The sequence below is a fragment of the Plectropomus leopardus genome, chromosome 20 (assembly GCF_008729295.1).
Source record: "Plectropomus leopardus isolate mb chromosome 20, YSFRI_Pleo_2.0, whole genome shotgun sequence".
Lineage (NCBI taxonomy): Eukaryota > Metazoa > Chordata > Actinopteri > Perciformes > Serranidae > Plectropomus > Plectropomus leopardus.
This window is the reverse complement of record NC_056482.1, coordinates 25324861-25343041: the sequence shown is the minus strand read 5'-3', so window position 1 is coordinate 25343041 and position 18181 is coordinate 25324861. Positions and strand designations below refer to the sequence as shown.

The 18181-nt window shown below is 42.8% G+C and overlaps 1 protein-coding gene across 1 annotated transcript in view; it reads left to right on the top strand.

Annotated features, from left to right (window-relative positions):
- Positions 1–6652: 6652 nt before the first annotated feature.
- LOC121960115 (GDNF family receptor alpha-2-like) overlaps positions 6653–18181 on the top strand; it is a 30758-nt gene continuing 19229 nt past the window's right edge. Inside the window, exons 1-3 of the mRNA XM_042509718.1 lie at positions 6653–6701; positions 12140–12339; positions 13761–13948. Coding sequence (XP_042365652.1) covers positions 6653–6701; positions 12140–12339; positions 13761–13948 — 437 coding nt within the window. The remainder of the gene's footprint in view (positions 6702–12139; positions 12340–13760; positions 13949–18181) is intronic.

The following is an 18181-nucleotide window of genomic DNA, read 5'->3' as shown; positions in this document are numbered from 1 at the left end:
TAAAATCTTTGCTATCTCGGTTCGTCCATGATCTTAACGAGGTCACCGTCAGATACATCCGGCATCAGACCGGAGCGTCCAAGGTGAGCATTGATATGCAGTCAGAGCTCAGCAGGAGCTGAACTCATTAGCATGTTGTTTGTGTTCTGGTGGTTCTCAGACTCTCTTAATCAGACACAATCACTTCACAGCTGATGACCACGACTCATCACCTCCGCTCCAAATAAATAACTCCTCTCGCTCATTTCTCATCTCCTTCTTCAACCATTAAATCTGCATCTGTTTGAGAGCTCGGCCTGATTTCAGCCTCAGGGACGGGACCCCCGTCCTCTCTCACTCTGTCGTCCAAAACTAAAAACCTTCGTGACGTCGTTTAAAAGACGTCAAGAGTTCACTGAGGCTTTACAATCCTGCTCTGACGTGATCCGATGAGTTTCTGCGAGACCGGAGTACTTAAGAGAGGAGATAACATAGGAGAGAGGTGGGAAAAAGGACAGGAGAGAAGATTAAAGGACATAAGAGAGGAAACAAGAGGAAAATGAGGGATGAGAAAAGACAACGAGGTGAGAGAGGGGAGAAGAGGAGAGGAGACAACACAGGAGAGAGGTGTGAAAAAGAACAGATGAGAAGACAAGAGGACATAAAATTGGGAACAAAGGATGGAGAGGAGGGTAGAAGGGACAAAGGACAAGTAGGTGAGAGGAAATAGAGGAGAGGAAAGGAGAAAATAGGAGAGAAGGGGAAGAGGTCAGGAGAGAAGACACAAGGACATAAGAGAGGAAACAAGGAAAAGAGATAGGGGACAAGACAAGTCAAGGAAGTGAGAGAGGAGAAATTAAGGAAAAAATGAAAAGAGTAGAGGAGACAGCATAGGAGAGACAGAAGAGAAGACAAGAGGACATAAGACTGACGTGTTTCCATAAGGCAGATTTTGTATTCGCAATTTCAATTTGCGCTATTTGAGGGTTAATGGAAACCTGCCTAGTGAGGTGAGAGAGGAGAAGAAGAAGAAAGGAAACAACGTAGGAGAGACATGAAAAGAGGGAGAGGAGAGAGAAAACAAGTAAAAGAGGAGGAGGAGACAACATAGGAGAGAGAACAGAGGAAACAAAAACCAATAGGGAAGGACAAAAGTGGGGAGGGAAAGAAATCTGATGAGATGTGGGAGAGGAGATGAAGAGGGAAAAGGAAAGATGAGGTGAGGAAAGAAGAGGAGAAAATAACAGGAGAAAAGAGAAGAAAGGTAAAGAGGAAATGTGAGACGAGAGTCTGTGGAAGCAGAAAGCAGAGAAGATAATCTAACCACAGGGGAGAGAACAGTAAGACGTTTCCTACTGACACAGCTGCATCCAGTGTGTGTGTGTGTGTGTGTGTGTGTGTGTGTGTGTGTGTGTGTGTTACTGTAGATTCAGAGAAAACAGCATGAAGATTTCTCTGTGTGTGTGTGTGTGTGTGTGTATGTGATTGTGTATATTTCCTTATATTTCTTTATTTCTCTGTCACGGTGAAATGAAACGTGGTAAGCAGCGTATTGTGAGTAAAATAACACCGTAAACGAACAGAGCGGAGGACAGCTCGGCTGCTCTCACTGTGAACACCTCAGCTGTTTTCGGCGCTTCACTTTCGGCTGAGACAGTCGATTACTCGTGACTTCACGAAAATGTTGCCACTGTACATTTATGCAAATCACAAATAAGTTACATTTGCTCCGCGTGTATATATTCGAATCTTTGGTGTGAAAGGTGTGAAAACCTTCTAAATTAGTCGATAGACTGCTTTCCTATTGCCAGTAGACCGGAGGCGTGTACACGGCCCCGCAGCAGACGAGTATGATTTTCTGGGGGGTTTTTTTGTGGTTTTTTGTGTTGGTGTTTTAGTTTTGTTCAGCGTCAGTTTTGGTGCTTGTCCTGGTTCACCGTGCTGATTTCGGCTCAGTGTGCAGCGGCTTGTTAAAAAAAGTGTTTTCCAGGAAGATGGCCGTCAGAGTTTTGTTGTTTGTTGGGACTGAATCTGATGGAGGCAGCTGCCCTGAAATTCTCTGTGTAGGACAAACTCTCGTTTTGTGCCTGAAACTAACCACAGTTCATTTTGACCTGACGAAGATCCAAGCAGGATCGAAATGTTGTCTTGAATAAACTTGTGTGGCATGAAATGACACCCCGTGTCTCAATGAGATTACCTGTATGAATAAAGATTAAATTAAAATCAAAGTGCACACTTGTTTTTGGTAGTTTTGCACCTACCTGATGTTTTGCACCTACCACGTGCTTTTGTTGCTGAAACCACAGGACGTAAACCTGAAAGCAAAGATTTTCTTTTTTACCGGCGTGTATTTTCTTTTTTATTATTTTTAAAAAAGATTGCGTGAATCCTGCAAAAACAGAAGTTTATGTTTCAAATACACAATGCTTGTAATGAGCGTGAATGGACATGCTGTCCCTGAGCGTCCAAAACTCTGACGCTGGAGGGGAACCTAGAGCGTCGTATTTTAGCGTTTTGGGTCGCTGATTGAGTGTTTTCACGACTTTGGAAATGTGTTCACTGACACTTTAAACCATTTCAGGTCCCAGTTTTTCTAACAGGATAAAACTTTTTCGGCACTTTAACTGCCGTTAAACTCCTTCAGTATTTAATCAGATTTTTCTTTCACTATTTAAACTATTTTAAATGTATTAACTGCTAATTATTTCTGTACTTTTCTCAGACTTTCTCCTCTTGTTTCTTCAGCTTCAGGGTTTATAAAAAGATCAGTGAAGTCCATTTTTGCTGCGTCTTTCCTCTTCAAAGTCTCAACCAAATTAAAACATTACTTTTAATCTGGTTAATTTTGTGTGAGGATGCACTTCAGGCTCTTTGGGGATTACAGGCGATAAGTTAAAAACTTGAGTCGGTCGTGAACGTTGGTGCGGCCGCTGCAGGCCGGCCGAAGTGAGAGCGATGAGGAGTTTAGCAGCAGCTCGAGGGACTCGCTGTAATGACGAGACAGTTTTCAGGCTGAGCAGGTGTGAGGACAAAGACGGCGTGACAGACGTGAGACAAGTGACGCGCAAAGAGTCTGAAAAGTTTTCAGATTTGTGAGGAAGCAGCTGATGTTTTTCTGTCGACTGGAAGCAGTTTGAGCGCTCGGAGGTCAGATTTGAGACAACAAAACAAATTTGTGGAAAAATGTGAAAAGCAAGATTCTGTGAGGAGGCCATATGATGTGGATTTTAATGGACTAGATTAGGATGAGTTTCTGGGATTAGGATTTGGATTAGGATTAGCCTGTTTCTACTTGAATGCAGTTTCAGATTCATATAATTATGTGGTTTTTCTTACTGCAGGAGTCAGTCCAGTGAAATCCATGAATGTGGTTTGCACACGCTGTAAAAAATGTAAGACATGGAAATGTTTTTGCAAAAAAACTAAATCAGTATCAACTAACAGTTTACAGAGTTTTTCGTTAGATGTTTGTACATTTTCACAAAATATTTTCATGTTGTGAAACGAAACATTTTTCTGTAAATAATTTTGAAGGGTGTTTTGTTTTTTATTTCTATTTTTTAATAAGTAATTATACAAGGATTTATTTATTTACTTATTTTCTAATAAGTTTTGATTTGTTGGGTGTTGTTTTTGGGGTGTTTCTTTTTTTCTTTTTAAGAAAAAAAGTTTTGAGTTTACTCACATTTGAGGTTTTGGCTGTGTTTTTCTAATATTTCTGAGGGTCTTTTTCAGGGTGTTTTTTTTCTATTTTCTTTTAAATAGTTATGAGATTTGAGGGTCTTTTCTTTTTTCTTTGTTTTTAAATTGAGTTTACTGGGTGATTTTTCCAAATAATTTTGAGTTTTGGGTTTTTTTTTTTCTTTTGTTTTGTGTTCATTGGATGTTTGCTTTTTAAGATTTTTTCTACATTGGGTACACTTTAAGTAGATGTCCTGATTATGCTTGCTTTTACTGAAGTCCATTTTCAGGCCGCTCAGTCACAGTGTTGCCGTGTCAAAGGTCGTGAATTAAAGCACCGCGTGAATACTGACGGCTTCTCCGCCATCGTGCTGTCAGGCGTTGTTTTAAAGACGTTTTCATGATTTCTGGTTTGCGGAGTTTTGCCGATGGATCCTTTTTTTCTTCCTCTTGCTCCTCAGAGCAGCCCGTCGCCGTGCGGCAGCTATAATTACTGTTAGTTTCTGGCAGAGCGAGCGGTCCTCCTGGACTTCCTGTGTGTTTGTAACCGCAGAGCGAGCGTCTGGCACTCCCTCAGCGCCTTCGGTTCTTCTTCACGTCCTCCTTCGTTCTTTTTATTTTCTCTCTCTCTGTCACAACCCGGCCTCTTTTTCTCTTTCCCCACTCGCTCACGCCCACTTCCTCCCTCCGGTTCTGCTTTTGACCTTGTTAGATCACGTCTCAGCGGCGGCTACACACTGTCAGAAATAAAGGCTTTAAAAGGGTTTGTCCTGAAGGGCTGAGGTTCTACACAGAACCATGTGCTTCTCCGGAGAACGGTTCTTCAAGGGTTCTCTGTAAGACTAAGAGAACCATTAAGAACTAAAACCATGGTTAGCAGAGGAGAGATCCAATCCTCTCATTTCTGGTTTCACAGCTCGGGTCAGTTCTGGATTAAAACTTTGGACAGAATGACAATAAAATAAACCTTTATCTGTGAACGTCCTAAAATCCTAAAAATGTCCCAAAATTCCAGAAACATCCTAATATCCTGCAAACATCCTAAAATCTAGAAACGTTGTCAGTTATCATACATGCTGGAAACGGTTTCTAAAATCTGAATCTGAAGTCTGAGATTCGTCCTAAAATCCCTCAAGCGCCCCCAAATCCTTGAAACATCCTTGAAACATTCTAAAGTCCTTATATTCTCCTACAATCCTTGAAAAAACCTGAATTCTTAGAAATGTCCTTAATATGGAGACAAACCTAAATTTCTAGAAATGTCCTAAAAGTTGAGAAAGGTCTTAAAAATTCATCCTAAAATCTGAGAAATGACCTAAAATCCTTGAAACATTCTGAAATTTTTGAATTGTCCTTAAATCCTTGAAATAATCTAACATCCCAAAAGTGTCCTAAAAGTTGAGAAATGTCTTAAAAATCCTTGAAATATCCTAAAATCTGGTCTTCTGTCATTTTTGCAGACGTGGCCCCAGAACAAGTCAGGCTGAGTACGTCTGATCTACAAGAACAAGCCGAAGAACCCTTTCTGGTTCTTATTAGCACCTTTATTTCACAGAGTATATACTGTATTATATGTGTGTGTGTGTGTGTCTCTGTGTGCGTGTGTGTGTGTGTGTGTCTCTGTGTGTGTGTGTGTGTGTGTGTGTGTGTGTGTCTCTGTGTGTGTGTGTGTGTGTGTGTGTGTGTGTGTGCGTGCGCGTGTGTGTCTCTGTGTGTGTGTGTGTCTGTGTGTGTGTGTCTCTCTGTGTGTGTGTGTGTGTGTGTGTGTGTGTGTGTGTCTCTCTCTCTGTGTGTGTGTGTGTGTGTGTGTGTGTGTGTGTGTGTGTGTGCGTGTGTGTGTTTCTGTGTGTGTGTGTGTGTGTCTGTGTGTGTGTGTGTGTCTCTCTGTGTGTGTGTGTGTGTGTGTGTGTGTGTGTGTGTGTGCACGCCGTAGGGCAGGGCTTTGTGTGTTGATCCTGTTGCGGCTGTGTGTGAGGGAGATAACGGGACGACCTGGGGCATCTCTCTAATTGGCCCGCTCTCCTGCCCCGGATACTCGCTCTCTCCCTCTAAATATATCTGCTCCCCTTTCAAACGCCGCCGCTTCTTCTTCTTCATCTTCCTCTTCTTCTTCTCCTCTTCTGTGTGCTGCGAGGTAGCCGGGCGATGCATTAAAGATGGGGGCGATGATGAGAGGAGGCGCCCGGGGTTCGGAGGGTTAAACAGTCTGACACTAATGAAAATATCACACTGATATAAAAGGAAACGTGTGTGTTTGAAGGTGTGTATCTGTGTGCGCGGCTCGTGCGTGAGTGTCGCCTCAGCTGGTTTGAACCGCAGCTCGCCGCTGATTTTTAAATCACGCGGTTTGTTTTTCCGTTGTTTTTGTTTGCGGCTCGAGTCGCTCGAGTGGAAATTAAAGAGGAACTTTTCAGAGTCGGTAAACCACACGGTCACTTTGTCAAACCGTGCTCTGGAGGCGAAAACGTTCTAGAAACTCTGTGATCTCTGAATGCCACAAAGCTGCTGGAAATGCAGTGATGTCGGTAAAAAGCGGCCACGTTTTGTCACGCCATCTCAACAGGAAACGTGGCGCTGCCTCAGTACAAAACACACACGTTCGGTGGCTGAAAAACTGCTAAAAATGTAGCAATGTCACTGTAAAAAACAGCCTCTTTCTGTGGCATTGTGCCAGAAGGAAAAGTGGCGTCCTGAAAAACCGAATTCCTTTGGTGGTTTAGGAGCAGCTTGAAATGCTGTCGGTTTTTCGTGGCACCATGCTAGCTGGAAATGTGACGTTTTCCCAGTAAAACCGACCACGTTTGGAGCCAAAAAGCTGCTGGAAATGCGATCGTGTTTCGGTAAAAAAACGACCAGCAGCACGATTGAAAGCAGATTAGTTTTATGCATACATCACAGATCAAACGTTTCTGTACCTGCACACTGGAGTGAATGACGTCTGTGGATTTCTGTTTGCTGATGCAGCGGTTTTTATGTCAGATTTACATAAATGTACCGGTCGGCGTGCGAGCAGCAGGGAGGAGTGGCGCTGCAGCGATGTGAGTGTGAAGTCTTTATTCTGCAGTCATGAAGACGCGCGGCTGCACGGAGCGTTAAGCCGACTGTGCTGCCATCAGTGCGCCGCTCCTCCGAGACCGGACGAGCTCCTTTAACCGGCTGCACCGCGGCGGCAAACGCGAGGTGGCTGGAGAGTTCATTTCCGGGCAGGAAGTGCACGTTTCCCCTCCGCCCCTGAAACGCGCCGACAAATGTTCTGCATAACAAGTGCGGAGCAAACCTCGGCGGCACCAAGCGGCCTTCATTTAGCTTCCTGGACATATGCAGCTGGATGCTCGTGCATGTTCTTCGGCGGCGCCGTCTGACTTCAAATGTGTTTGGACGTGCACACGAACAGTCTGCTGAGTGAACGTGTTTCATCAGAGCTCTGTTTTGTTTTTCTTTATGACTTTATCTGCAGGAGTTTTTACGAGGATTCGGACACTTCAGCGAGTGTCTGAAACGTTTTTACTCGCCACAAGTTTAAGTGAAGATCATTTGTTTTTCCAAATAAACAAATAACCGACAGTTTGAGAGGAAACAAAACCGCTGCTCGTTTTTCCACTTTTCCTTCCTTTCTTTCTTTTCCTTTTTTATTTTCTTTCTTAAAAATGATTGTTTATTTATTTAATTTGTGTTTATTTATTTACTTTTGATCACGTGTTTATTTATTTATCTGGGATTCTTGTATTTATTTCCTTTTCTGTTTGTTTTTTCTGTGTTGGACTGAATCAGGTTTGAGCTTCTGACAACTCTTGAAAATAAAAAAACATAAAACAATAATAATTAAACATGTTCTGTCTTGTATTCGCTCTATGTATCATCCGTTTGTTTTAATGGTCCAGTCGTGAAGGCTGGTGATCCACCTGTGGCTGCTTTTTCAGTGTATTTTTAGAACCAAATGTGGGAGATTTTCAGGGACTCGTCACTGCTTTTCCAGCAGAAAATAGTTCCACAAAAATGTGGTTCTTTCTTACCGAGATACTTCTGCATTTCCAGTAAAATTTTCACGGACAAAACATTTTTTTTCTCAGAACCCATCACTGCTTTGTAATAATATAATAATAACTTTATTCGTATAGCACCTTTAAAAACAGAGTTTACAAAGTGCTTTGACAAGCAAAGCAAAGCAGCAGTGAGAGGAGATCCATGCATATGCAACGTGACAAAAAAGAGCCAAAAAGTAATACTGACAAACGACAAAAACAGACACACAAAACAGAAGTAACAACAGCAACGCAGCGGGTATGAATAAATGCTGTTTGAAGAGTATTTGCAGTAAAACACAGAATTAATAGTACTTGTAATAGACTTAAAACATTGCCGGGGCAGAATAAAAATCAATGCATAAATAAATAAATAAAATAAAATAAAATATATTAATAAAAGAAATAAATAAATCATTTTAAAGATAATTAAGATCAGATAAAATAGAATTAAGAAAAGAAAAGATAAATAAATAAAAATACTGTTGTATGTATCTATAAAGAATAGACGACATCAAATAAATGCAAGTCTATAAAAATGGGTTTTAAGAAATGATTTAAAAGAAGTCACAGAATCTGCAAACCTGATCTCCTCAGGCAGGTCGTTTCAAAGGCGGATAAAGTGCAGTAAAAAGCAGGATTTTTTTACCAACACGTGTGTTTCCAGCAGCTTGTTACTCTGAAATCTGGATGTTTTTTAAGCCAACCATCAGCTTGTCTCGTGGGTGTTGTACCTGGAAAAGCTGCTGTTTTTCACAGAGACACACACGCTGTGTTTCCTGCAGCTTTTTATCCCTCAAACCTGTTATTTTTTAGTCATCCATCATAGGTTTTCCAGCGGGTATGGTGCAACGAAGAGAGATCGATGTGAGTCAGTTTGATTTTTAGGCAGTAGATGTGTTTTCTGATGATCTGTCACTGCTTTTCAGCGGAGATAGTGGATTTTTTTTTCTTTACCAAGACATGGCTTTGTTTTTAGTTGCTTTTTAGGCTCCAAACTTTGGTGTTTTGTAGAGACTTCAGTGTTCAGTGTCCCTCAGAAGAAACTCCTCGACACAAAATCAGCTTTTTCCTGGAAACACAAACTGCTTCTCTGTCTGTCTATACAGCTGTGTGTGTGTGTGTGTGTGTGTGTGTGTGTGTGTGTGTGTGTGTGTGTGTGTGTGTGTGTTCAGTCAGACAAGCACCACCAAGGTTATCTGCAGGGGAGCAACACAGTGTGAAGCTCTAACTGAACACACTGATACCACACACACACACACACACACACACACACACACACACATTAATTGTAACCATATTCATCTTTAATTGCATGTGACATCACAGACGGAGGTGCCGACAGCTCACAGCGGCGGCCTCTCTGTCACCTCACACTTCATTGTTACGATGTAACGTGAGTTACAGTTTTAAAGAGACGAGGAGGCGGAGTTTAATGAAACCTTCGCTCCTCCTCTTCATAACTCGATAAACATGAACACGCAGACACGAAACACGGTGAAATGACAGCAGTAGAGACCTGCTGCTGTTTGCATGTAAAATCAGGCCGCGTGTCAGGAAAGCACGTTTCTAACAGAAAATGTGCAGCATGGCAGTTTAGTATCGCTCACCTGAAAAAACCTCCAGATAAGAGCGTGATGTAACCCTTTAAACATCAGGTTTTTGTCATGATGTCACTTTCACAAAAAATGAATTATTGTCAATATACTACATAAAAAATTATACATTCATATGATTTTCTTTTTTCGTTAAGTTTACTGGGTTTCAATGGAGCATTTTTGGACCTGAACAGTCTGAATGTAACTATTTAGTTTCCACAGTGTATTTTAGACTTATTGTAGGAGCTGAGCTGCAAATTCACTGATTACACTCAGATACACAATCTGGACTACATTTAGGACACATGCATCAAACACACACACAATTATCACAAAACAAAGAAAGAATTTATTTTCAGAATTTTAAAATTCTAAAAATTCACGAATATTTGATATTTATAATTAGGACTGATGTTGGTCAAACAAATAAACTCACTGAAAGTAGAAAATCAAATTCATGTAAAATATTTTTTAAAGATGAATTTTAAAAAGCGGATTTTGCGCGCAGAACGATATGAGTGTGTGTGATATTAAAGCGGGCCCTAAGGGGTTAATTTAAACATCTGACACTTTAACATTATGACAGAAAGTGTAATCAGAGCACAGTCTGTCCCCTGTGACAGCGCTCAGCGTCTGCCGTGCAGGAAATGTTATTTAAGACACATTTTTCTGTTAAAATAAGTCCTGATGTTGGAGGTGGCGTCGACTCAGGAAATGTCGTCTCGCCACACTCTGCCGGGTCGAGGTCACACTTGTCTCCTCCATTAGACTCGTGTAATTGGACGTGTTGGATTGGATGTTAATGGTGTCCACGTGTGTGTGTGTGTGTGTGTGTGTTCACATAGACACTACGGTGTGACGTTTCAGACGTGTGATCAGACCTGCCGCGGCGCAGACGTCCTCTGCAGACGTCCTCTCAGGTCTGCAGACGTCCTCTCAGGTTTCTAACAGACTCTGTTCGAAGTCAACTTTTACTCAAATATGTTCAGTTTCAGGTCCGGTCAGTACTGACAGGTACTGAATTTTAACCCTTCAGAACCTGAACAAACTGGCCTCATTTATGCCGTTATTGCCCCCGCCTCTCCTCCCCCGCTGTCCCTCTCCTGCCCCCCCCCCCCTTCTCTCCCTTTGGTTGTACTCATGTATAATTTAGGACATCCGTCGCTCGTCTGTCCGTCCTGCAGAGGGATCCCTCATCATCCTCTGCCGCTCTTCTTGAGGTTTCTTCCTCTTTCCTCCTCCGTTTCAGGGGTTGTTTTTGGGGAGTTTTTCCTCGGGTGATGTGAGGGTCTGGGGTCCGAGGGTTGGTGCCTGCTGTAAAACCCTCTGAGGAAAACTGTGTTTTGTAATAATGTGCTTTATAAATAAAACTGACCTGATTTCATTCAGAAACACGAGAAAACAGCAGAAGGAGAAAGGACGCTAAAGTTTGTCGTTCAGAGCGATTGTTTAGTTCACCTCAGAAACACGTCCTAAAGGTCGCTCGGTGTAACGCTGGCGAGCGCCGCGCCTGCCTCACATACATATTGATTTTTAAAGTCAGTTTCCAGATTCAATTAAATGTTACAAAACTTTATTTGTCCCTGCAGGGACGACTGTGTGCAGCAGCTTCGAACAAAAGTCAGCAGAAACTCCACAATAACCAGGACAGAGACGGACAGACAGGAAGACAGGAAAACGTTATTAATCACAGAGCTCACCAAGGACAGAAGCTATAAACCAGCAATACTCAACCTATGGTCTGCAGACCAAATCTGGCCCCCCAATTATTTTCTAACTGACAGTAAAAATAAAGTGATGGACACTGTGAAGAGTTTTTGTCCTTTTAGTCTCCATAAGGTGTCAGAGACATAAAAACAGCATCAAAATAGAGCTTATTGTCAAAAATGTCCTGAAATCTTTAAAATGTCCAAAAATCCCAGAAAAATCCTAAAATGCCAGTTATGTATTAAAATCATAGATACGTCCGTAAATCTTAAAAACATCCTAAATCCAAGAGATTTCCTAAAATCCTTAAACTGTCTTAAATCTGAGAAATATCTTAAAATTCTACAAATGTCCTAAAATCATAAAATTGTCCCAAAATCCTGAAATCCTGCAATTGTCCTAACATACAACAAATGCCGAAAAATCCTACAAACATCCTAAAATCCTTGACATGACTTAAAATCCTAAAATGTCCTAAATTCTTACAAATTTTCTAGAATTATAGAAATATTCTTAAATCTTAAAAATGAATCCTGAAATATCCTGAAATGTTGAACTGTCCTAAATCAGAGAAATATCTTGAAGTTCTTCAAATGAGCTAAAATCCTCCGAATATCCCCAAATCCTTGAAACATCCTAAAATATTACAAATGTCAAAAAATCCTACAAATTTCACAAAAAAATCTTTAAAATGTCCTTAAATCCCCAAATGCCCTAAGGACCAACACATGTCAAAAAATTTCAGAAACGTCTTTAAATCCTAAAAAAAAATAAAAAATTAATAAAAATCCTACAATTTAAAAAAAACAAAATCTTAGAAATGTGTAGAAAAGAAAATCTAAAATCCTAAAAGTCCTAAAAAAGTCCCAAGGCCCCTGGCCTCCTGTTATTTTGCAAAGTGGGTCCCTGTGCTGACATATCGGTGTGATTTGTAATAAATCAATAAAAATAAAAGCACACGCAGACGGTGGTGAAGTTGTAGCGTGCAGAGTGATTCTCGCAGCCGGTCACAAACACCGGTGACGGATTTTATTTAAACTATTATTTTATTTTTGATATTCAGCGCTGTTAAAAACAGCTGTGAGCTTTCTGTATCTGTCTGTAAATTTGATTTAATATTCTCGCGTCTCTTCGTGTCTTTCTGTCCAGATTCGTCTCTGTCCAAGATGAGCCCCTGCTCGGAGGCGGGGAAACCCTGTAACCCCTGTCTGGACGCGGCGAAGGCGTGCAACCTGAACGAGACGTGTAAACGCCTTCGCTCCGCCTACAACTCCATCTGTAGCAAGGCCACGCCCCCTCAGCCCTCTCTGGCCAATCAGGAGCCGTGCAGCCGCAAACGATGTCAGAAGGTCGGTGCAGAATTTAATTTGAATTTTTTTGTTGTACGTTTGCATGTATGTGTGTATATATATATATACTGTATATATATATATATATATATATATAAATATAACTACAGATTTATCAGCTGAACACTCGTATCAGTGGCGGCGGCTCGGCGAGGGATCGTCTGATGACGTCAGACACTCGGCTCGACTCGCTCTGCTCAGGGGCCACGCCTGCACAATGACAGGAGGCCAGGGGCCACTCACAGGGGCCCCATACATGACTCTAGGATTTTTTAAAAAATCTCAAAATCTAGGACATTTCTAGAATTTTAGGAATTTGATCAGATTTTTAGTATTTTAAGACATTTCTAGGATTTCAGGAGGTCTGTAGGGTTTTAAGATTTTTGTAGGATTTTAATGCTTTTCTAGGATTTTGGGACATTTCACAGATTTAAGGACATTTTCAGGACTTAAGGACATTTCTAGGCTTATAGGACATTTCTAGGACTTCAGCATGTTCATGGGATTTTAGGACGTTTTTCCGATTTTAGGATTTCTTGGATTTGAAGACTTCTTTAAGTTTTTAGGACGATTCTGTTAGTTCAGGAAGTTTCTAGGATTTTAGGACATTTTAAGGATTTTAGCATGGTTTTAGAATATTGGGACGTTTTTTACAATTTTAATACTTTTCTCAGATTTTAGGACATTTCTAGGATTTTAAAATGTTTGTAGGATTTCAGTGCTTTTCTATTTTTCGGGTTTTAGGACATTTCAGGACTTTAGGATATTTGTCGGATTTTATGATATTTCTGGAACTTCTGGATGTTTGTAGGATCCTCAGAAGTTTTTCTGATCTTAGGACATCTCTAGGATTTCAGGACGTCTCTAGGATTTTAGGGAATTTTAAGGATTTTAGCGCATTTTTAAGATATCTGGACCTTTGTAGAATTTTGATACTTTTCTAGGCTTTTAGAATATTTCTGGGATTTTTAGATGTTTCTAGGATTTCAGTACTTTTTGAGGATTTTGGGACATTTCTTTGATTTTAGGACATCAGTGTCTCAGCTGTGTCCTCTGTCGGGGGTGTGGGGGATCCTCCTCTGGCTCTATGTTGATGCTGTTTTATGTCTGTGACACCTTATGGAGACTAAAAGGACAAAAACTATTCACAGAGTCCATCACTTTATTTTACTGTGAATTAGAAAACATTTGGGGGCCACCAGGGGCCCTGTCGGGGGCCCTGTCGGGGGCCCTGTCGGGCCAGATTTGGCCCGCGGGCCGTCAGTTGAGTATCCCTGCTGTAGTGAGGTCAAATGAAAGTTTCTTCATGTTTGGATTAATCTGCTGAATTTGTCCTCCGTCAGTCTCCTGGGGCGTCCTGTTGAGGACGCGTCCTCTTGTGCACGGAGCTGGTGATTCACTGTTAACCCTTTGTGTCCCAGGCGCTGCGTCAGTTCTTCGAGCGGGTCTCATGGGAGCTGAGCTACCCCCTGCTGTTCTGCTCCTGCCCGGACCAGGCCTGCGCCGAGCGCCGCCGCCGCACCATTGTCCCCTCCTGCTCCCACCAGGAGCGCCACAAGCCCACCTGCCTGGACCTGCGACGCCTCTGCCGCTCCGACGCTCTCTGCAGGTGAGACGCGCCTCCGCCGGCTGATTAGGATGAGGCGAGAGGAAGTAATCAGCGAAATCAGCTGCTGGAGGGTTTAATTGGAGAGAAATCTGCAACACTCTCGAGTCAAAATGACACGTTTGATTGGTAATGGCGGGCTGCAAAGGTTAGAGGAGGAAGTGAGTAACAGCCGCCCCTCCCCCGCTGACGACAGGCGAGGTGCCCTTGAGATCAGAGTGGCGCCGTGTTAAAAGCAGGCGCCTGATTGGTTCCCCGGATAAACACATGTTGAGCAGTAGTTTTGTGTCTCTTTGTCTTTTTTTGTGTCTCTTTGTAGCTGTTTGTGTCTTTGTGGTAGTTTTGTGACTCTTTGTAGTTGTCTGTGTCTTTGTAGTTGTCTGTGTCTTTGTAGTTGTTTGTGTCTTTGTGGTTGTTTTGTGTGGTCGGTTTGTTTGTCTTTGTAGTTGCTGATTGTCTCTTTGTAGTCGTTTGTGTCTGCCTGTGGAAGTTTCGTGCTTTTTCATAGTTGTTTGAGTCTCTTCAAAGTAATATTTTGACGTACTAAGTTAGTTTTGTTTTAGTGGTTCTTTTGGTCTTTTTTTGTATTTTTGTAGTGAAGTGTAGTAGTAGTAGTAGTAGTAGTAGTAGTAGTAGTAGTAGTAGAAGAAGAGTGTAGTGTAGATTTCGTGTCTCGTCGTGGTCCTGGGTCTGTGCGCTGTTTGCCCGTTCAGTCATCCATCCAAAGAGCAAATCAAAATCAGTCATTTTCTGAAGACGCACTTCAAGAGATTTTCTACATTTTGCAGACGAATGATTATTGATTAAGCAGCAGAATAATGTGCCGATGAAACAGAAGTGCAAACTGCGGCCGGTGGACCAATTGTGGGCCGGGCAGGAAGGAGCAGGTGAGACATGAAGGTGGTCACGGCGTGTTTTGAAGCCGCTCTGCGTGCTGCGGCGTCTCATTCATATCGGATCGTTTCCTTTCACTCGGTCGGTCGTGGCAGTGATGCTGTTTCTCTCCTGCACACTCGCAGCATTTTCCACCTCATGGTCAAGGCCGAGGTCGCGGCGCCGCTCCGCTCTCGTCTTTTTCTAAAGCGTCGACATCTTCAGCATTTAGAGCGCTGAATGAGAATAATGACGCTGAGACAAAACTGTGTTTCTGTGTGGAGACGCAGGAGATTACTCTAATTGATTTCTTTCAAAACTCCGACATATTCATCAGTGAGTGTGTGTGTGTGTGTGTGTGTGTGTGTGTGTGTGTGTGCTGCAGAGCCTTTGGTCCTGGTTCGAGGTTAAAACCCTTCAGAGACATTTGCTTACAGGCAGCATTGTGTTTTCCTGCGTCCTGTTTTCAACGACCCGAGCAGGTTTTCACCGTTTTCACTGATCAGCTCTGTGACGGATTCAAATGTGAAATCAGGTAATTAGAGCAACATTTAGTGTTGAGATCCTGCAGCTTCACTGTGAGAGACGGACTGATGGATCTGACGAAATCCAGCAGCAGAGATGTTAAAGCTTTTTATAACAGCTGATGTTCATCGCATCCCCACAAAACCACAGCAGCGCCTAAATACAGCAAACCACAAGATCACCCCAAAGAGACAAAAACCATCACAGAGAGACAAAAAGACAAAAACAGACAGAAATAACCGATAACGGACCCATGGCCGATAAAACGATATCAATCACGATATTCAATTCAAAACTTTATTAAAGACTCAAAGGGAGGACCATAGGTCATAAAAAATAAGAATTAAAAAGTAAATAAAACATATATATAAATCATATATACATATACATACATACACATATATACATACTACATCTATGCATACAAATACCACAGTGAATGAAGCACTGACCTGCAGACATGAACAATAAACCTCAGAACTCAGCTCAGGATTGGCCAAAGCCAGAATAATGCCGTTTTTAGATCTTCACACTCTAAATGTAACTTTTCCTCGACTGAAATGTGAGATGTAGTCGATACAAAGTTTTGTCCTTCAGGTGATGTCAGTCTCCTCTGGGACACCAAAATGTCACGGTCCTAAAGCTGTCGTTTGTCACGCTCGCTGCTAAAAACAACAATATCAAAATGAAACTGATTTTGCTCTTGAAAATGTCTTTCTTTTACAGAAACAGTGACGTGATCATCAGACTGAATCAGCTGCAGTAAATCTGAAGCTGCTCTTTAATAATTTGAATCTTTCTTTGCGACTGTTTGCATCTCAGTTTTTATGAGGAGCTTTGATGTGAAATTATTCACCTTTGATTTTTTTCAGTCTGGTTTGTGAGTGCCGCAGACAATCAGAGCAGCAACATGCGGGCGGATTTGAATGTAAATGGGAGGGAGGATGAACCCTCATTAAACAGGCCGCTCCACCAGTCGCTTCCTGTTAGAGGACTCGGTGAGTCACTGACTCGGCGCTGACTCACTGCGAGCAGGAAGACAACAACGTGAGCAGCCGTCCGCTCCGCCTGCCCGGCATCTGAATAATCACAAAAACAGCTTCAAAATCACATTTGCACAATCTGTTTTACAGAAGAATCTGTGCGAGAATCAGATTCTCGAAATGCAAATCAGTGTGTGTGTGTTGTGGATTATTGTAAGCAGCTCTGCAGCATCACAAACAGCTCCTGTTCATTTTCTATTTCTGGAAACGCTCTCTGAGCCGCGTCGCGCTCCGTTCACTCTTTTACAACCAAAAACAACAACCTGCATGTTCATGGTCATAAATCTCCTCACGTGATCGTCTGATTGAATCTGTTCGGCGAGAAAATGCTGAGTCATTAATCTGAGAGCGGGCAGAGCAACAGGCGGCTCAGCCGGAGGATGCCGCCGCTGCCACGGGAAGAGCCGAGCCTCGACCAGGCTTCGCTTCACTCACTGTGCGCTCGCTCATCTGTCTGCAGCCGCGGCCCGCACAGCAGCGGGGTTTGTTGTCTACACGTGTTCGTGTTTGTGAGTTCATTTCTGAGCAGCGACAGAGAAACAGAAACACTGAAACCTGATTCCACAAACCTCAGACACGACGCGGGATTAGAAAAAGTCAGCGCTGTCAGTGCTGATCTGTCCTCGTTCTGCAACCGTATCTTTGACGGTGAAGCCAATAAAGGTACGATATCGCCGCTGCTTTGAACAGGTAGCACTGCTGACACGTACGTATGAGCATACGAGGCAGCCGCCTGAAGAGCCAATCACACTGAGGCACTCCGCTAGAAAAGCAACGACAACAACGAAAACACAATTTCATTTTGTTTTAAAATACCGGCTTTACACGCTGTGTGCATATTTTTGCCATGTGCACGTTGGTTGATGCCGGTTAGATCAAGATGTTTTGGTTTAAATACGTGATTTTGGGGGCACGGTCCCTGCTGGAAACACAGCGATGACTCGGTAAAAAACGACCACTCTTCACTGCTGAAACACAAGAATGACATGGCGAAAACAATCGCTTTTCCAGCACAAAACACAGCGACTCGATAAAAATCTGCTGCTTTTTGGGTTCTTTTAAGCAGGAAAACACAATGATGACAGAAAAAATCACTACTGTCACACTTTCCAACAAGAAACGCAATAATGACACGGTAAAAAGAACTGCTTTTCGACACTTTTCAAACAAAAAACGTAACAATGACTGTAAAAAACACAAAAATTTGTTAAAAAACATCCGTTTTCATGTTCTAATCGCAGCCAGAGCGCCGTTTTTCCTCTCAGAGCTCGCGGCTGTTTGCAGCTCAGCGAGGCTTCACGACTGAACATGAACACTGACACCGAGACTCGGAGCCAGAATCCCTCGGACCAGAGAGGGTCTCAGAGATCTGAGCCTCCTGTGTCAGCACAAAGCAGGATCACACACACACACACACACACACACACTGTGAACATGTGACTTTCAGCAGAGCAGCGTGGATAAATCGATATCTGCACGCCGACCCAAAATCCTCAGCTCCCCAAAACACGCTCCTGCTTCACGCCAGCATCCCGCTCGCAGCACGTGTCACTTCCTGTAAGAAATCCAGCTTTTGGTTTTAGGCTCCGTTAACCTCAGCTGAGCTCCTGCAGCTCCTCTGGATCTCCACGGCCTCTGGAGGGAGGCGGGAGGAGGCGGGAGGAGGCGGTGGTCTCCTGCTGTGGCGGGGAGCGGGCAGGAGGAGGCGGCTGCTCGGGGAGCGCTCTGACTGACACTCGGAGTAATTAGACGTGGTCTTTGCCAGCAGCGATGCATGAGAGACCTGCAGAGACGC